Genomic DNA, 21,142 nt, shown 5'->3' with positions numbered 1-21,142 from the left:
AAAATGTGAGGAGGGGTAGAAAGCAAGAGAAAGAGAGAGAAGCATAACTTAATCGAGCATGATACGTATCTAGTCTCCCCTCTGCTGCTCCTAAAGCCACATATCTACCCCCCAAACCCCAAAAAAACTCCTCTTTAACTTCCCGTTTTATCTTTGTCCCATATGAGAAGCCATTCTGAGAAAAACTATCTTTTTCTTTCACACATAGAGTAAGCACAGCACACAACAGTCGCTTCAGAAAAGCACAGTGCACATGTCCACCTCACATCTTCTCTTGTCCCTTCTTTCCATTTCTCTCTGGTTTTGAGTGAAGCATGGTACAAAATCTCAGGTTTGGTTCGGTTTCAGCCAGTGGAAACCATGCGTCAGCCGGGACTTGACTCCCAGAGTGATGCCAAAATGGTGACAACTAGCACGATTGAGTAGTACTGACAAGCATCTAGTGCCTGTTCTAGTCCACAAACTTTAACCTAAAAGGTATGCAGTTTCCTTACAAACCTGAATTATTGATGCACCTGCGGTCAGCGCAAAGAATCGAGAGACAACAAGAGCCAAGAGGACCTGGAAGAAAACAGAATGCACTGCTTCAAAAAGTGTAATAAATAACAGAAGGATAAAAGCTGCAGCCAATGGAAGAGATGCCTAAATACGATGTAGTCGTTGGCAAGAAACTTTGCCCTCATCCTTGCAATCGATCCCGTTCTCCCTGTGAGATCTGATCAGAATAGTATATAGAGCGAGTGCCAATGGCCCCTGAAATGAAATCATTGATCAGTTTTAGCCAGTCATCGGACAGGATCAGGATACGCTATCGTGTTACAACAGTGGTAACGTGAGCCGAGGTGCATACGCGGTATTGACTGACTGCGCTTCCCAACACACAACCACAGATTTAAAGACACTGGAGAGATCAGACAAGAGAAACACATGTATGATGTGAGGAGGAAACAAAAACGCACAAGATTATTCGCCATGAATAGTAACTCCAAATTCCCAGTGCACAACGTCCGGGCATTCACACTTTTCCTCGCATTAAAATCTGCATGTGGCACACTGACCTGCTCTGAAAAGCCAGGCCTGTATCTACGCTTCAGTCTCTTGTCTCAAACTAATTAATGCTCTATTAATTATTATTGGAATGTAACCTCTTTTTCTATTTAAAGGAGAAAATCTCTTTTGCTAAGACTCAGCTTTGTATGAAAGTTACCTTCATAACCCAATGGGCCAATTTACATAGTCAAAACTCCCAGTCAGACACCATTTATGGTAAAATTCAAAAGAGTAAAAAAGCAAATTCAACCTCAACCCCATTGGTTTCTCCTTTTGTTTCTACTTCTCATTAACTCTTTGTACCCACAAGACCGCTTACATTTGTCCCCTGTGGTTCTATATGGCCCATTTTAAGTATGGCCTCATTCTGCTTCCCCTGAAGGCTTTTCAATCCTCAATCTCTCTTGTATTGTATGTCAACTGGGATTTTGAAGCCTGTTTTAGAGTTTGATGGAATATATGACGAAGCAGCTGTGGTCTATACTGATGTCATAGATACTATATTATAACTAGAACATAATATTATTCAACACAGTGACACAATTAATAGGGTACTGTATATTGAAAGCATGCAGCTGTATATCTTAAACACCCTGCTTTATGATATTTCTCAGTTCCATTCAATAGCCTTGAGCACTCGAGTGATTGACAACGGTCTTGTTCCAATTCTTCAGCTGTCTGCTTTCTCCTTCTCGCCCTTCATTGCAAGCTAATCCGGTTAAGGGCTCAGAAATGAGGCGTGATAGAATTTGGCTCACCGAGAAAAGAACCTCTCCATTCATTGAGCGAGTAGTACTACAGCCACATTTCACTTGTGTCTAAACCTTTCCAGCCAGCTGAGGGTTAGAGAAGGGATCGAAAGGGAGACATTTTCTTGAAATCTGCTGGAACCTTTAGCAATAACGGCGATGCTACGAGAGACAAGAGCATCTCCAAGTGCCAGAGACACTGACAGACCTCCGCACCCACTGCAGGGAATCCACCGAAGTCAAGAATCGCCATCAAATGCATCCCGAACCCAGCCTTGCTCATCTGCTAACCTCTTTAAACAAACCAGGTTGCATCATTCTCTGTCTTATTGCTTGTATTCTTTACTCACTGGGCTGAACGTCAGATTGAACAGGATAGACGTCAGTCACACTGTAATCTGCCCTCGTTAGTCCTGTTTGAATTCGACTGAGAATCCATTGTTTTGTTGTTTTATAACTCTGGTTCACATTGAGGTGCTGCAAGGGTGTGGATTGGACATTTTGGGGTTTACAGTATGTTGCTGCTTTTTCTGTGTGTCTTAGAGAAGAAATGTGGAAATGCTTGTGACAAATCATCTTTCTGAGGTGCAGAACCCTGTATTTTCTGTTTTAAACTACTGTACTCTATGTGTGGAGGAGTGAGAGATGCAGCGCTCAAACAGCCCTCTGTTCTTTTAACCCTGCACAATTAAAACTTGCTTAAGAAAACCTCCACCGTGGTTGTTTTGTGTTATTCATGTATTGTCATTTGTCTGTTTTAACCCTACCCTTAAAATACCTGCAGCTATTGGAACTTTCCACAATCAGATTTCGTAACTCTGACTTGAGTCTCCCCTGTTAAACATGTTACAGTCCATAAGATCGTGGAGCTTAAGAAGACACGTCATTGAATCCTTTCTACCGAGTAGAGCAAAGACAAGTTAATCTTGCTATTGTTTCTCTATCCATTCTCAAACCGGCTTGTCCTGCTGTATGTAGGGTAACATGGATGCTGGAGCCTATACCAGTGTCTCAGGCCATAGGCAGGGAAACACTTTGGATGGATGGCCTGTCAAACACAGGGATTGTGGTGAAAACTGGAGCAAACTTAACATAAAAATGCCTCCTGGCTTGTGGTTTCAAATCAGGGAACCATTTGTTCTGAGGCTTTGACATTGCTAACCACTGAGCCACTCTATTCTCAGATTCCCACTTTTTACTTTAAATTGTCAACTTCCTAGTAAGGTGTACAAACAGCATTTTCTGAAGGTTAAACACCTTCTTTTGCTGACTTTTTAAAAACAAATTAACAAAAATAAAGACCTTTTGTAAAGGGTCAACTACGGATAATTAAGGTGGCTGTAAAAAATATACACGCCAGAGGATAATACATTTATTACAGATGGAACGCTGACCTCATTAATCCATGATATGATGTCCTTGTGCTAAAATGTTCCCTTCCGTCATCTCCCATCTGTGCGATTTTTTCCTACTGATATCAGGCCAGTGTTTTGTTCCCTATATCAGTTACCTGTGCGATCCAAACAGGGGAAGTTGGTCCAAGATCAGTTGTGAAGGAAAACTTCCTCAAAGTTCGTGTTGTTATCCCCAAAGGAGGTTTGTTTCCGTCTCTCCATCCTCAGTGTCAGTCTGTTTGGCTTCACGGATGATGAGTATAGACTTCAGCTTCATTAGCCGCTGTCTCTGGAGTGCAAGAGCCCATCAGCAACCGCCTCGGCTCTCTGTGTAATCTCCCAAAAGTAGCACATGGGAAGGGACAGAGCACTACAGGGTAACAGTATGGAAACTAATGCACAACACATAGGAAGCTGGGGATAAACAGAGCGGTTACAGATTGGATGCTCACAGCTGTAAACAAAAATATACTAGTTTTCATCATGTAATCTGTGATCAGTAACGGACTACACTTTGTAGGTAATCTCCCCAGCTCCGTCCAGAGATCACCAACAAGCCGAGCAACTGCCATTGAGATGAATGGGAATACCAGCCGATAGCTGTTTTCAGGCCTTATAATGAAAACTTGATTCCAAATCGAGGTCGTTATCACGTCTGTTTCCATTTTCTCACTGTCACTGATCACAATACAGTATACACTGGGCAGTTCTCCACCACAGATTGATGTGCTAATCTTACCATATTTTACCTTTCGAACAGCCTGCCTCAGTCTGTTGACGCTGTGCTCTCTCTTCACACCCCTCCGGGGATGTTTCTGAGTAGAGTGTGATATGGTGTTACGGCACGTTTAATTTCAGTGTGATAGCCGTAAGGGCCGTCTGGAGGGCTCTCATGGCTCATTTTATTGCATCATCCTTTTGATGAATGTTTTTTCCTTTGGTGCACTACTACGTGTTTAACTGAAGCTGCAGACATGTGCACTCTACCTATATCTCCTTTAGACCATTTGACCATATTTTCAAGGGTTTAAATCTAGTTTTTGTGTGTTTTGATTCTGGAGAATCACCATTCAGTAATGTAATCTAGGTTACTTGTTTTAGGTAATGTATTCTGACTACTTTTTAAATTACTTTTTATCTAGTTTGTTTTAAACTGGCCATTAAACATACCGTATTGATATAAAAAAGCAAAGAGAAATAAAACATATTCCATTTTTTATATCAACATCATTAAGTGCATTAAGCATTAAGCCAATTTATAAAAAGCTAACAATTAATTGAATCATGACTTTATTTGCATGACATTTACATGACCATTCTATATTGTGAATATAGACAAAGCTAAATGGTATGACACACAGTAGGATTTTTAGAAAGGAAAATATAAAAGAGAAAAAAATGGAGAATAAATAAATTAGGAATGATGTATTGCCATTGTGTGAATAATATGCAATCCATAAAAAGTAACTGTAATCTGATTATGAGCATTATAAAATGTCATATAGTTTAATTACGAGTACTTGATTTTTGGAATCTGATTACGCAATCCAGATTGCATGTAATCAGTCACTACCCAGGACTGCCTTCGAATGTATGCGATCTGCACTGTGACCAAAGGTTTATGATTCTTACATGTTTTTGTTCATCATGATAATCTTCACAAATGAACACAACGTTGAAAGCCTCAGAAGTAAAAGTCAAAACGTAGGTTATCAACAGATTACACCGCGGTCGCTTGACGTCACCACCAGTAAGCTTCAGACAGCTCTTCCGTTAAAAACATTTTCCCTGAAAGTTTGAGGTACAATAGTTTGCAGGAATATGATTATAAACACAGCAAGACTGAAAAAGCGACTAGTGAGTGGAGTTTACCAGTTTGGTGTGATTACGTTTAATGTCACCAACAACAAGTTGATATTACTTATGTATTTAATGTTACAGAATAAAATATGAAAATATATTGAGCTTGTGTTAACCCTATTTCAGACATATAACCAAAAAAAATTATGACAGAAGGTAAGCATGAAGGTCCACCACTAATCATGAAATCATGAAAAATTGTATGAAAATGTACAAATGAGATCGTATGAATTATCCACCAATTTGCCAGAACGTTAGTTAAATAGTTAGCAAAATAGTTAAAAACTGTTGTTATATCAGTATATCACTAAAAAAGTACATATCAAACTTTTAAAAGCTCTCCAAAATATGGTCACATGCAAAGCATCTATAATAATAATCGCAATGTTGATTTCATGAGAAAATTGAACTACTGTAGGGGCCGATATGTATGGAAGTGCATGCATGGGTGCACAAACTGTATATTTGTACAGTTGTGTATGATTCTGCTTACACTGCATTGACAGTTAGGTTTAGGGCTGTACTTTCCTTCTTGGCTTTTTTTTAGATTTTTTTTTTTTTTTTGTACAAATTAATCAACATCTTGTAAACCAGTTTGGGTTGGGCTGTCAATGAGTAAAGTTGCTTTTTTGTCCTCATAATGGTGTAGTTAGGGTTAACCCGACCAAACTAACTAGTCAAACCTTGACCCAAAGTAGCTGCAATGTGATGGCCAAGCATTTGTGCTTGCATATCGTATGTTGGCGAATTGATGGCTGATTCATATGAATTCATACGTATTTCTCAACTCATCAAACTCATCAGCTTACAGCCCACTGATGGTTATGGTTAGACTTTCATGCTTGCGTTTTTTGTTTTTTTTCTTTCTAAAAATCACATTGAACGAATTCACATGAAATCGCCTTCTCGTAAAACAGTTGTTTTCTCATGAGATTGGTTTGAGAAGAACCTGATTGAGGCTCAAGGTTTCATAATAAAAGAGAAGATACTGTGTTGTCTGTATTATGTTAGGAATCCCTCTTTTCACCAGCAGGTTTTCTGTACAGTTTAAAGCATCTGTGTGACTCAACGTGATGTCATGAGAAATCTGGGCTGTATGTTCTTTTCTGGGCTCATAGTGGGCTGGAGTGAAAGCAAGAGAGGGAACGAGAGAGGGGGAGGAGAAATGAGGGGATATAATGGGTTGTGTGTAAGTGTACACCTAAAGAATACATCGACACAGGATCTCAGGGGAAGTAAATGTGTGTGTGTGTGTGTGTGTGTGTGTGTGTGTGCGATCGCAGCAGCAGCGTAAAGTGCTGTTACGTGGGGGTGGAGAGACAGAGGGAGAAAATAAGTGAGAGAGAGAACAGAGCTTCTAATAATAACCCTGAGAGGGAACACAATGATTGAGGCACTGAACGCACGGACAGAAGAGAAAAATCGACAAAAAAGTCGAAAATAAAGCTCAGAGTAGATCAGCAAGAAAGACTTCATGTTAAATTGTAATGGAATAAAACATGGTTGATGAGGGAAAAGATCGGATCAGATGTGGAATTATGTTTTTAAAACATCTGCCAGACACATATTTCAGAGCTCTTCTGTTCATGTTTACACTGTGATACTCACAGTATCATTCAATAATGCCTAGCAAAAATGGCTGATCAGGGCTGTATTTGTCCGTCAACACCCGTAAAGACGTCTGAAAACTAACTCCAATGACTCCAGATGAGGTGTTTGAACACTGGTCAGGTGTATGTGTGTACTCTCAGGGCACTAAAACATTTACAGGATTGCGGCAATGCTGTGACGGGAATAAAGATGGCTGAGTGCTGCCCTCCTCTGGTGTGATGAAGGTTAAACATCCTCCTCTCCCTCTCAAGACTGCCAGGAACATCTGAAAAAAAAAAACATCTGGGATTGTATCTAATATAGCCTCAGAGTCTCACAGCTGAATGATGTGTATCCTGAGTGTTCAAAAAAAGTAAGATACCTGTGGATGAAAAACAGAGAATATTGAGTAAAATCCAAAATAGAAGGAGCGAGAGACGGCTAGCCAAACACAACGGCGCCATCTTGAATCTTGAATCAGATATATGAGACAAACTAGGGGTGGGCGATATGACCAAAATCTTATATCACAATATGAGTAATTTTATTTCACGGTAACTATATATATATCACAATATAGTTGTTTATGATTTAAATAAAGTCTTTATGATATCAACATTTTTGATTCCATAGACATTTCATAATGTGATAGTGTCAATATCACACACACACACACACACACAAACCTAATACTAGCATAAATTAAAAAAATAAATAAACTTAAGCTCACTGAAGACAAGTAAACAGTCAGTGATTAAATAAGAATAAGAAACTAATTACAAGCAAAAGGACAACAAATAAAGTAAAATAAATACTACAAAATACTACATGTATTGTATAAAGTAATCAAATGTATAAAAAGCACTGCATATTCTTCACTGTGTAAATTAAATATATATTTTTTCTTATTAAATTTGCAAAAGTGATTTAGTCAAGTGGAGTGAGAGATTTTCTCTCTTTTGTTGTTTGATTAACTTGAAAGACAGACAGCAGGAATATTAGACTGCTGTCACTTTAAGAGCTGCCCGGATCCAATATACTGTTACACATGAGTTTTCTTTCTCAGCTGTTTGCTTTCACTTAAACCTAAATTACTGTGTTACGTGGATACTTGCAAAGACAGGCATTTTGACACATAGTGTGTGTATTTAACCTTTCAAGGCCTATAAAGCAGCAAAAATAACTCTGTTCAATACTCCCTTTATGTGTGCACGCCTCTCTGACAGCGCTCAGAAACAGTCTCTCAGACAGCATGCACATATAGCGAAATAAGTTCCCGTTGCGTTTGACACGCTTATGGGGAAACTCCTGTTTACTCTAATACTGAAGCCTGATTTGTTCACGTTCTTGTAACTGCATGAACAAATGCAGTTCATGATGTTCAAAATGAGCAAAATGAGTTCAAAATGAGCAAATTCAACCCACCAAAAGGGGTGGAGCCGACCGCTATATAAGTCGGCTCTGCGTGCCATTTCGTCAGAATTTTTCTCCTTCAGCGATGAAGATCATCTCCTCGCTGGACTCTGAAGAAATAAGCCGAAACAAGAAGCTCAGCCTGCTGCACCTAGCACTCAGAGCAGCACTTTGTATGCTTCGGAGGCTGCTCTAAAGGGCTGCCGGTTACGAAGCAGAGACTATCTCACTGGATAGTTGACAGTATAGCCCTGACTTATGCCTCAGCGGGCTTACAGTGTCCTATCAGAGTGAGGGCCCACCCCACCAGAGTGATGGCCTCCTCCTGGGATCAGTCCAACGGGATTTATATTGGTGATATCCACCTTCACTAGGCTTTACAACTTGGACGTCCCTGCCCTCCAGGCACTGATTTTGTCCGTTTAATTTACCTAATCCCCTCTGTAATCGAAGAAGGTTCTGTTATATAGTCCGCAGCCTAGTGGCTTGGGTCTCATAATTAGCTCATGCTTTTATGAGCCTTCATTACGTGCGCTCCTGGGCTGGGCTCTGCACTTGCTTATACCACAGGGCTATTTGATGCGTTCCCCATATGTGTGTCAAACGCAACGGGAGAGACCGTTCGTAAGGGTACGTGCTGGTTACTAACGTAACCTCGGTTCCCTGAGATAAGGGAACGAGCATTGTGAAGGCTGCTGTGCTTTAAGGATGCACATGAGTCGATGGCTGTCACTGAAGCACCATTTGTTCATGAAGCTACACGAACGTGAACAAATCAGGCTTCAGTATCAGAATAAACAGGAGTTTCCCCATAGCGTGTCAAACGCAACGCTCGTTCCCTTATCTCACTGAATAGAGCAACTATTAAAATATCATTCAGCCAATAGAACTGCTTTGGGGTTCAAGTCAGATTCAATCTTAGAAGATCATCCAGAGTATTTCTCTAAAATCTTAGATTTTCTCTGCTGCTATTTAAAAAAATATTTTTCTGAAAGTTTCTCTTTATCCCCCACATTCTCTGGTGCCTTAAAAAGAAAAGCATGTTGCTTGTGGTACTAATTTACGCCAGTAGGGGCAAACCACTGATACAACTGCGTGAACTTCAACCTATAATAATAAAAGAATCTTGCATCATGACAACACATGATTTAATAATCAGCATGATCATACAGTGTCAATTAATAATCGTATAGTGACTTCCACAAACTGTTCTGTGATTACAGATTTCATCAAAGCTCACCATTAAAACAAAAAACTAAACGTGAGTTCAAAATGCAAGGCTCAAGTCAGCGACACACACTAGCTCCGGTCACAGGTGGCTGAAGACACACCCAACGCAAACAGAGGCCGGAGAAAGAGCGTGAGAACAGGTTTTGATCAGGTTTTATTCTCACACACCCATCACAAGCCAGTCGAACTTTGAAGGAAACTACAAGAAGATCCTTCATCATGCAGTGTAAGTCACAATCTCTGTTTATTCCACCTACACAAACTCTTTTCTTAGTTTATCATTCTATATTAAATGTCTGAATAAATGGAGGTTGTTTCTGACAAACATTGAGCATATCAAATCAGGTAGTTATTGCTCTATGATTCTGCTATTATTGTTTGTTGCTTACTTGGATGAAGCCACATGCACGGCCCTAGTGAAAAAGAAGTCTGGTTAATTGTATTGTGCACTTGTATATTTTATACTTCAGTATGTAAAAATGTACTTGCAGATTAATGAAACAAAGGGCACTTAAGTGACTTAAAAATACTTCCGTGGCTATTTCTTAACACACTTAAGTACACTTTTAAAAATGCCCTTTGTAATGTTTTACTATCAAGCACATTTTAAATCATTATGTTTTAATAATATGTTGTCATGTTTTAAAGAAGTACACTTATTTTGATGTGTTGACTAACATACTAATGCACATGTAAAGTACTTGATTATAATTTTAACTGTAGTGTTAAGCAATATTACATTTAAAATGTATATATATATATATATATATATATTAAATGTACTAAATTGCAACTTCATCATTACACAACTTATGTAATTACAAACATATTAAATATATGACATTAAAGTTTCAACAGAAATTGCATTATAGTTTACTATAAATGCTCATAAAGATATAAAGATGGACTTAAGTATGTCAGAAGTTTTTGTATTTATTTGGACGCGAGTAAAAGAGCAGACAGGAACAGATGGTTGTTTGGATTTGAATGTTGCCGAAGTCAAAGAAAAGCCGGTTGTACAGCATTCCTGAGATGACACGGTGACGTGTGCATTGTGCTGTTTGCACGTCCTTCACACGTCTGATAAGAAACTGTGACTCTCTGAGCTTACATAAGCTGTAAATCTGGTCTCTCACTTGTTGCTGTTAGTGACTGAGGCTGTTGAATCAGGACGGATCCATTGGGCTTGCAAACATGTCGAAGATTTGTTCATTATGTAATCTTTACATAAGTCTTTTTTGAAAGCTTTAATATTTTCTGTTAACTATGAACTAACAGTTTGAAACATTTTGGTTGGCATGTTTCGTCAAAAGGGACTTTTGTCGGGCCGAGTGCTAAAATAAGGGCTGAGTGCCTTGTACTTTGGTACGAATGTAAACACATCGCTCTCCAAAACTCTCTTCACTGGTTCATCAATATGGCAAATTGAATGCCTGACTCCTAAAATGTTGCATTTTCCCTTCCAAGCTAGACTATAACTCTCAAATAAACCTCCACTTTGATTCAAAGTCTTTATTCCAGCACAGCAATTTTCAAAAAAATCTTCTCACAGTCTGGAAGCTAAAGTGATTTGCCTAAGGACACAAGAGCGACCGAGAGCTCGAGTAACTCTTCAGATAATGGGCCACCTTCACCTGAAACTAAACATGTGACCTTTGTGTTAACAGCCCACACGCTTAACGCCTACGCTAACACTCCCGATCCAATGCCAGGCCTTTCATTCTCCTCTGATACCTTCATATTTGCCAGGAGAGCTGATGCTAATCATTTTAATCACTATTCAGTTTGTTTTTGTGAATGTTATTAGGATATGCTATTTTTTTTTTCAGTATCTGTTATTGTTTTGTCTTGGATTCTTGTTTGGTGATAGGTGTTCCCGAAAGTCCTTTGAATAGCAGGGTCTTTGACTCAATAGCTATGTTTCCATCCACATAATTTTATGCACATTTGGAGTTATTTCATAAAAAAAAAAAAAGCTGGATGGAAACCCCAAGATGTGCAAAAAAATCTTCAAATGTGCATAAAAACACGATAACATTTAGTACTGTTTTGTTTTTCATCTGTCCTTATGTAAGGAAAAAAGTCACAGGCTTCCCTGGTTTCCCAACAATTTTTTTTTATAATTTTATCACTGATACTTTACGCCAGTGAATGTTTGTTCTCTTGAACACACTGGATGAAAACATTGCTTTATTCGCAAATGTTGTATGCAATACAAGTTTCATTGGGATGAAAACGTAGCTGATGATTCATAGAGATGTTGGTGCACAAATGAAAAGTAGAATGAATTTATTTTGTTTGCCTGCAAGCTTCAAAGTCCAAGGTAAGGCCTGAATTTGCATATGTATACAAGCAACTAAAAGCATGCGTTTCTAGTGATGGGAAAGTACATACATCTGAGTAGCTACGTTTACATGCACCCAAATAATGCATTAGTAATCAGATTAATGGTCCAAATGGACTTAAAAAAAGCCTTGTAAACACCTCTGTCTGAGCAATTCCAATCGATCGGATTGATGAAAGGTGATACAGACCTGAAATAATCCAATCAGGAGAAGAAAAATAAGCAAGTAAACGCTTGAATCTGACTATCCTCTCAGTTGGATTCAAATATACTTTGCACACATGCGCAGTGCTGTGATGTGCAGATTTACACATGTTGATGTCTTACGAACATGTTTTTTTTTTACCTCTCACGTCAGTCAGTGGAGGATATATTTGCCAAAAAAAAACCCATTCTGAAATATCGAAAAACAATGCTGACACACGTCATCAAAAATGGCAATTATACTTTAAGAATCCAAAATTGGATTTGATTCATTCTAAATGATGAAAATGAGTGCATGTAAGCAGAAGATAGAACTGCACAAACCTTCCTTCTTCCTGCTCTTTCGAATTCCACTTTTTGGTGCCTCCAATCTAACTCCATCTCTGTCTCCCTCAACCCTTCGCAGGCCCGCAGTCTCCGGTGCGAATCCTGTCGGAGGAGCAGTTCTCCTGCTCCATCTGTCTGGAGGTCTTCGTCGAGCCCGTCTCCACTCCCTGCGGCCACACTTTCTGTAAGGCCTGTCTGCAGGGCTTCTGGAATCACAGCAAGAAGTTCATCTGTCCCATGTGCAAGAAAGCCTTCTCCAGAAAACCAGAGCTCAGCGTCAACTGCGTGCTAGCCGAGATCGCTGAACAGTTCCAGGGTCTGTCGACGATGTCCTCGGTTCCTGAGTTCGTGAATTCCCCACAGAAAGATGACGACTGGGGAGACTTCGCTAAAGCGGGAGACGTGCCCTGCGACGCCTGCATCGGCCGGAAGATGAAGGCTATGAAGTCGTGTCTGAGCTGCCCGGGTTCGTTTTGCGAAGCTCACCTGCGGCACCATAAGAAGGGGAAGGCGATGGGCTCGCACAAGCTGGTGGAGCCCATACACAACCTGGAAGACAAGATGTGCAAGACACACAAGCGCCTCCTGGACGCCTACTGCCGAAACGAACATGTGTGCGTGTGCAAGGAGTGCACAGGGTCCTCGCATAAAGGCCACGATGTTGTCTCCACCGAACGAGAGTGGAAGAAAAAAACGGTGAGATTTAACCCTTGTATTAAATAAAAAAGGGTATGTTCTTTATGGTAATGCGTGCAATTAGATTCAATACAATTCTCCAAACGTCTATGAAAACAACAACAATATTAGTATTAAATTGTAAAAACATGAGAACGAACGTATGACATATAAATCTATAAAAAGGTCAAATTCTAATTTTTAACTAACTATTAACTACATATTTTGCCTCAAACTCCTAATTACTGCTTATTAATAGTTAATAAGGTAATTGTTAAGTTTAGGTATTTGGTAGGATTAGTGTTGTAGAAAATGGGCATGCAGAATATGTTCTTTATAAGTACTAATAAACAGCCAATATGCTAGTAATATGCATGCTGATAAGCAACTAGTTAATAGTGAGAACTGGTCCCTAAACTAAAGTGTTACAATGCTTTCTTGTAGCTCAAACAGTAGAGCATGTCACCAGCAACGCCAATGTGTTGGGTTTGATTCCCCGGGAATGCATGAATTTAACAAAAATAACTTAAAATATTAATTTAATGCAATTTAAATTTCATAAGTTGCATGAATGTTACTGTTAACTCTCTCATAGGGTAGCTGAGAAACAGACATAGCAAAATACAGTACTATGCAAAACATTTTTTGTCTGTTTCTTCATGCAACCGCAGACGGACTGGATGATGGTGAGATCAGATCTCTGTGTGGAGCAATGGCTGTTGTCACATTCTTGTGCATACACAAATCTCACTGCATTATTACAATGAATAATAGTAGAAATGTTTGGAAATGTAAACAGATATTCCCTACTGACACACTACAGCAAAATATTTTTTGTTGGTGAAAATACTAATGGCCTTAGACTTTTGCACAGTAGTGTACATCAAAGAAAAGTGTTAATTTGGGTCTGGCAGCTGACTTTAATCATGAAAGTATGTATGCAGGTCAAATTGACCCACAAACAATATAATCGGAATAAATTACGAGTGCACATTCTACAACAGTGAAATATAATAATAAAAATAACAATTCCATACATTTATATAGCACTTTTCTGGGCACTCAAATCGCTTTACATAGAAGGGGGGAATCTCCTTAACCTCACTTTGCAGGCTAGATCATGACCCTAAATGAGCACAAGTCTCAACATTTCAATGATAACACCATAGGGTGTTAACCAGTACTTCAGAACACTTAAAAATCAAAATAGGTCAAACTGACTCGCCACATAATTACTCAAATGTATTTTGGGAGCTTGACAATTCAAGAAATGTGACTTGTAGATCTTATTGTTTGGTTCACAGAGTCAGCTGGGAAAGAAAAGGTCAGAACTGAAACATCTAATCAAGGAGCGAGAAAAGAAACTGGAGGAGATCAAGCAGTCCATCAAAGTGCTCAAAGTGAGTCCATGTATACTCTGTGATGCTTCTTTTCTTGAAAGGCTGAGTGGCCTTTGATCATTTTTCTTTGATCAGTTCCATGCTCATGTGCGTATATTATATATGCTTGGTAGTTTAAATTTCTGCCATTTGGATTTTTGCTAAAAAGCTACTTTTACAAGTCTTCAAACTTCAGATAATCAGTTAAAAGTAACTAAATGCTTTTGACCTATATCCATTAATCTGTATCGCATCCGCAAATCATAATAGATTATAAATTGCAAACTGTAATTGCTGCTTACAGCTATATTTATTATGCATGGCATAACAACACATAAACAGTATGTCACAAAGAATTTGATAGTAATCAATAATCATAAATAATAATTATCTGCAATCAAAGTATACATAACTAATTAAATCTCTGCCTTGAGCTCTGTCCCTGTAAGGATTCAGTTAACAGACTGTGGCAAGTTCATGGGTTTGAAAACCTGAAGATATTATAGAATTTCACAGAATAGAATTTGTGATTGCCAGACCTGGAAAGTTCAAGGAAATTAATGCAATGTTGGAAGGGGGAATCAAAAACTGGAAAAGTCCCAGTACAGACCCAGGGTGAAAGCTGCCTCTGCCTTAGACTGTTTTGTTGAGAATATCTGTTTACCTTTTGTTTCATCTGACAAAACCAGTTAGGGCACTGCAAATATTTGCCCATGCTGTCACACCCCTCTTTAACTGAGAACATTACCCTTCAAATGCTGAACAACACAAGCAATTCAGGATAAAAGGAACTTGAAAAGCCTTTTGTTTTTGACTGGAAATAAACATATCACTTGAGTTACAGGAAGTGTTTCTGTCTTAAAGTGGAAACAGAGCTGAAGTTAGTGACAAGTATGACATCACTATTGACAAATACCTCCAAAAACGGAACATTTCCATCTGTGATATTATATCCTTCCTGTGAGATCGGATTCGGGTTTGTGTCAATGGCATGCAAGGTTAATGTGTTAGTGTTTTGCCTGTTCAATAACTGTAAATAGATCACAGGGCCATCATGAGTCACATTTAAAAATACAAAGAGGATCCAATTACATAGAGGGTGGAGAGGGAGAAATAACTCATATTAGCCTCATTAATGCTCATGAAAGCATTAATGATTACAGTAATTACTGTAGACAGAGATAAAGATGTCGGAGCAGGTATAGATGTGTTAGAATCAACACCGTTCTTCAGTATAAGTTTCAGCGGTTCAACCGGTCTGTGCTGTCAAAACACTCGGGCTGAGATTCTGCATGCTCATGTCAACATGCGATCTGCATGGGTTTGTCACAAGCCTCTCTGGTCTCTGTCCTGGAACTGTTCTGTGCATTTTCACAACAGAGAAACCAGAAAAATCTGATCCATGTTGGCCTCAAAATCAGAGTTACCTACATGATCCTGCAAACATGACCTGCAGCATGATAGTGGTTTTGTGTGTGATGTTTAGGATGGGAGAACATTAAAACTGTATTGCTAGAAAGCTTGAATTTCTGATGAATGGTGTATTATTTACACCTAAGGCAAAACAAATATTCTGTCAGGCTGAATTCAATTAAATTCATGCCATACAATCGGTGGCAGAACATGAAGCTTTCAGCTGCTTTGCCACCTGGCTACCAGAAGCAGCATATTCAATTTCACTTTCATTTCAGCAATGGAATATAAATAATAAAATAAATAAATAATAAAAAAACAATAATTTATCACAGACATGACTTTCGAATGTAAAGTTATTTGCAGGGCTGAATTTGATCATTGAAGGTAAGTGGTAAATAAAGCGAGGTTGTATTATTTAACATATTTAATTATTGCATGTTTATTCGCTTTAGAGTTTATTTGAGATCTATAGAGACTGTGCTGAGGGTATATAAGATGACATTTTTTACAGTAAAATAATGAATACAAATAGTAAATGTATTTGAGCTTTAAATGATTATTTTTATGTTTCACAGTCCTAGTTTTTATTTAATAGAATGGGGATTTAATGCAAATTTGAAAAATGCAAATGTGAAAGAAGGAAAAGAATGTTGATGGAGCAAATAGACATACACAAATACAGAGTTCTGGCATGGAACTCTAGATGGCGCAGTCCGATAGGTCTAACTCAATCTGACCTAATGACATCATTATCACATGGCACAGCTGATTGGTTCTCTCCTTTATCCGTAACCAATGAGCTCACTGCTCAACATTCAAATATATAACTAGTGTTTGCCGTAGCAGTGCAGCTTGCTTCAGAAACCCTCCACCTTCCCCAGCTCCACCTGTATAGATCTGCTACGAGGTGATTCATGTATGTTATATGGGGGTTATTTCATGTATATTTGCAGCAGCAATATTTCTTACATGCTCACAGCAGCATGTTGTGGATGTATTGACAGCCGCAGCGTAGCAGATCTATTCCGTCAAGACCAAATACATTAACATTGTCATGTACATTACCATGCTAATCCCTCCGAGAGTTGTCATGACCGAAATGTAAATATGCGGAGAAAGGAGACAAAATAATACATAATCAATCTTAAATAAGGGTTATTCGGTCAGCTGCTGTATGATGACACATGGCATCCTCTCTGTATTCAGGACAGCAGTCAGAGGGAGGTCGAGGAGAGCTGGGCGGTTTACGCGGAGCTGCAGCGGCTGCTGGAACAGTCTCAGGCCGAGCTGCTGGAGCTCATCACGACGCGGCAGAAACAAGCGGAGCAGCAGGCCAAAGATCTGTCCAGCGGCCTGGAGCACGAGCTCAACACACTGAGGAAGAGGAGCAGCGAGCTGGACACACTCGCTCAGACACAGGACAGGGTGCTCTTTCTACAGGTCACTATACACTGCCATTCAACGTTTGATTATTTTGAAAGAAATTAATACTTGTATTCATCAAGGATGCATTAAATTGATCAAAAGCGACAGTAAAGACATTTATAATGTTGCAGAATGTTTCTTGTAAAAATAAATGCTGTCCTTTTGAACTTTCTATTCATCAAATAATCCTGAAAAATTAAATGCATCATGGTTTCCACAAAAATATTGGGCAGCACAACTGTTTTCAACATTGATGATAATCAGTCATGTTTTTTGAGCAGCACATCAGCATATTATAATGATTTCTGAAGGATAATGTGACACTGAAGACTGGCGTAATGATGCTGAAAATTCAGCTTTGATCACAGCAATAAATCATATTTTACAATACATTCACACAGAAAACATTTTAAATTGTAATACTATTTCACAATATTACTTTTCTTTCAAACCCACTGAAAAATCTGAGGCAGTGTGACTCCAAACCTTTGAGAAAATTAGAAAAAATTGATATAAATAAAAAATGTTTCCAGTTCCTAGAATTGACACAAACAGTGTGCGCATCTGAGTTTGTTAATTAAACCTACTATTTTTCTTCCAGTTCCTGCCATCTCTTCCTCCTCCACCAGAGCCATCTGATTGGTCATCTGTGTCCATGAACACGGATCTGTACCTCAGCACTATCAGGAAGTCCGTCTGCGCTCTGGTGGACAAGTTCCAACACGAGGTCAAACGGCTTTATGGGAAAGGTGAAGAAGCATTTTCCTGCTCTTTCCAATTCCTTCTACGACGTGAAGACATGCTCTCATCTCTACACGTTCACCGATGCATTCACTGAGAGTGTCTACCCTATTTTCAGCCCTTGCATCAACCAGGATGGAAAGAACCCCGGAGCGTTGGTCATCACTGCCGTTAAACACAGCTGAGACGGCAAACTCACTCTGATGCACGAATTTCTTTCTAAATGGGCTTTCTAAATGGATTCTGGACAAATAAAACACTTTTTATAAGAGTTATCTCTGTAAATCCTAAAACACAGTATGGGAACCAGCATGCATCTAGTGTAAGAAGACTATATGCTACTTTGAAGGATGCAGACAGTTCAAAATACATATACACTACTGTTAAAATGTTTGGGGTCAGTAAGAAAGAAATGAAGTCTTATTCAGAAAGAATGCATTAAATTGATCAAAAGTCATAGTAAAGACATTTATAATGTTAGAAAAGATTTATATTGTTTCAACATTGATAATAATCAAAAATGTTTCTTGAGGAGCAAATCAGTATATTAGAATGATTTCTGAAGAATCATGTGATACTGAAGACTGGAGTAATGATGCTGAAAATATAGCTTTGATCACAGCAGTCAATTACAGTTTAACAGATATTGACAAAGAAAACGGCTATTTCACAGTATTGTTGTTTTTACTGCGTCTTTGATCAAATAAATGCAGCCTTAGTGACCATAAAATCTTACTGGCAACCAACTTTTGATCTGATGTGTCTGTTGCTTTCCTTCCCCTATTGTTTCATATACATTTGCATTTCCCATTTTTATGTTTTAAATATAATGAAAAAGTCTTTGAAGTTATTGACTCCAAACCTTTGAACGGTAGTGTACTTTGGTCCACTTTGGCTCCACGTTACTACTAACATGAACGCTAAATTATACACACAAACACACATATATATATATATATATATATATATATATATACAACTCTCTATGCTTTCTATACATTCTAAAGATTCTTCTTATTCAAAGTTGGAAGTCTGCATCTGTTTGGAGGGCACATGATTCTCCCTCTGTCTATACAGGAATGGCATCTCCCACCAGCATGTTAGCGGAGGAGCAGGTGTATTGTTCCATCTGTCTGGATGTGTTTACCAACCCTGTCTCTATCCCTTGTGGACACAACTTCTGCATGGCATGCATTGGCAGCTACTGGAAGTCCAGTGCCCTCATTATGTGTCCGATGTGCAAAAAGACTTTCTTCAAGCAGCCCGACATCAGCATCAACACAGTGCTGAGGGAAATCTCTGAACAGTTTAAGGAAATTAAAACAAACCCAGTTGCGAACCTTCAGAAGATAACGCAACCGGACCCAGGACAGAGCCCTGTGGAACTCCCCACAGAAATGCCTGAACTGATACCTGCTAATGGACCATGGGCCCAGGAGGTGTCCTGCGACGTGTGCACTGGCCCTCAGCGACAGGCAGTAAAGTCCTGCTTGGTTTGTTTGACGTCTTACTGTGAGGAGCACTTAAAGACCCACACTTCCCGCTTCACCAAACACAAGCTGATCGAACCCGTGCAGAACCTGGAGGACCGCATGTGTAAGAAGCATGAGAGGTTACTAGAGCTGTTTTGTAAGAAGGATCAGACCATAGTGTGTGTGCTGTGCACAGAGATGGACCACAGGGCACATTACACTGTTCCTGTCGAACGAGAGTGGACCGAGAAAAAGGTAGATGTGCCACTTGTCATGACAACAGCAATTTTTATAGTGGCCAGTGCTCTTTTTTTTGTCCACTATATATAATGACCAAATGGATGACACTTAAGTGCCAAAATAATTCAAAAGCCACCAATTATTATTATTGCATTTTTTTTATTTATTTATCTAATTTTTAAGGATTAACTGACCAAAAGCACCTGGCCCTCAATTTAATATTATGCATCATACTGTAGAGAACAACAGTCAAGTTCCAGACAGAAAAATGTCATTCAGAATCTCAGATGATGTTAAAGGACAGTACATATCTGTTGAATATTCCGGCTTCATGCAATTATTTATACAGTATATGCTACACACCTTAAATCCTCAAGTGAAATCAGACCCAATTGGAGGTGTTGCTTATATGGTAGGGATGGAAAAAACGGAGTGTCTATTTAAACTAAGTGCAAATAGCCCACTATGTTTGCAAAGGCTGTTTACACTAACTCCGCCCACCAATGTGTGGTTGTGCTAGACAACATCACAAAAAAAAAAAAAAAGTAATTTTTAATGTGATCGACCTGAGTTTGAATCTGCCTTTAGCTGAGCTCGTTCTTCTCCCTTTTCACATCACATATCAGATCGGAAAGGCATTTATTTTCAATAAAATTGAAGGAAATATTCCAAAAGTGGAAATAAAGTGTCTAACGGATGTTTATTGGGTAGGGGTAGGTATTGGGAGGGCATTACTGTCCCAATAAGGTGGCAGCATCAATTTAATAATTTTAATATAAAATTATCAATTTACACTCAATACGTTATTATTGCATACTGTTTTATAATGTACTACAATACTGAAAATCTAACAACTATTTACAATCATTGCAAATAAAACGCTACTATTTTTTACGTAGTGTAAATATAATATATCATTATTTGCACTTAGTGTAAATAGCCGCTGCCAGAAAATAAAAATAAATACAAATTATGGCAAGCATTCAAACATCACCAAGTAGAGCTATGCCAGAGGCGATTTTAAATATTTAACACAATGCATTGTGATTGACAGGCCTTGTTGAGGAAAACTGAAGCTGAAGTTCAGCAGATGATCCAGGAGCGGCTGAAGAAAGTTGATGACATCAAACACACCATAGAGTTGAACAAAGTAAGTTTAAGTGTTTATGTATGTCTATCAGCAATTTGAAGTGCTTCAGCTTAGTTAACATGGACAGAAGGGTTTCACTTTATTTTGGTCCCTTTAACACATTCTGTTGACTATAAGTAACATTGCACCTACATGTCTACTAACTCTCATCAGAGTATTAGTAGACTGGTAGGGTTAGGGTTAGAATAAGTTGACATGTACTTGCAAACTTACTTATAGTCAGTAGAATGTCTGTTGGGAGACCATGACAATAAAGAGTTAGCAGATATTAAGCAAACAGTCTACTAATACTCTGATGAGAGTTAGTAGACATGTAGGTGCAACATTACTTATTGTCAACAGAATGTTCAAAAGGGACCATCAAAATAAAGTGTTACCATTATTTTTTTTTTGGTCAACCTAAAGAGACAATACATGTTGCCAAAAGCACCGTGATAATGTCAGTTTTGGCACACACACACACACACACACACACACCCTTGT

General features: G+C 38.8%; 2 protein-coding genes across 2 annotated transcripts in view; both read left to right on the top strand.

Annotated features, from left to right (window-relative positions):
- The first annotated feature begins 9,444 nt into the window (after positions 1 to 9,444).
- On the top strand, positions 9,445 to 18,219 carry LOC107710652 (tripartite motif-containing protein 47-like). The gene is made up of 6 exons (XM_016515483.1): positions 9,445 to 9,512; positions 12,241 to 12,857; positions 14,141 to 14,236; positions 16,838 to 17,071; positions 17,658 to 17,746; positions 17,784 to 18,219. The coding sequence occupies exons 1-6, from the start codon at positions 9,506 to 9,508 to the stop codon at positions 17,980 to 17,982; spliced, it is 1,242 nt and encodes a 413-aa protein (XP_016370969.1). The 5' UTR covers positions 9,445 to 9,505; the 3' UTR covers positions 17,983 to 18,219.
- A 657-nt stretch (positions 18,220 to 18,876) lies between these two features.
- LOC107710655 (E3 ubiquitin-protein ligase TRIM39-like) overlaps positions 18,877 to 21,142 on the top strand; it is a 7,573-nt gene continuing 5,307 nt past the window's right edge. The window contains exons 1-2 of the mRNA XM_016515485.1: positions 18,877 to 19,524; positions 20,564 to 20,659. Coding sequence (XP_016370971.1) covers positions 18,877 to 19,524; positions 20,564 to 20,659 — 744 coding nt within the window. The remainder of the gene's footprint in view (positions 19,525 to 20,563; positions 20,660 to 21,142) is intronic.

The sequence above is a fragment of the Sinocyclocheilus rhinocerous genome, unplaced genomic scaffold (genome assembly GCF_001515625.1).
Source record: "Sinocyclocheilus rhinocerous isolate Xijiao unplaced genomic scaffold, SAMN03320098_v1.1 scaffold1018, whole genome shotgun sequence".
Lineage (NCBI taxonomy): Eukaryota > Metazoa > Chordata > Actinopteri > Cypriniformes > Cyprinidae > Sinocyclocheilus > Sinocyclocheilus rhinocerous.
Note: the sequence above shows the minus strand (reverse complement) of the source record. Positions and strands in the feature narration are given on the sequence as shown.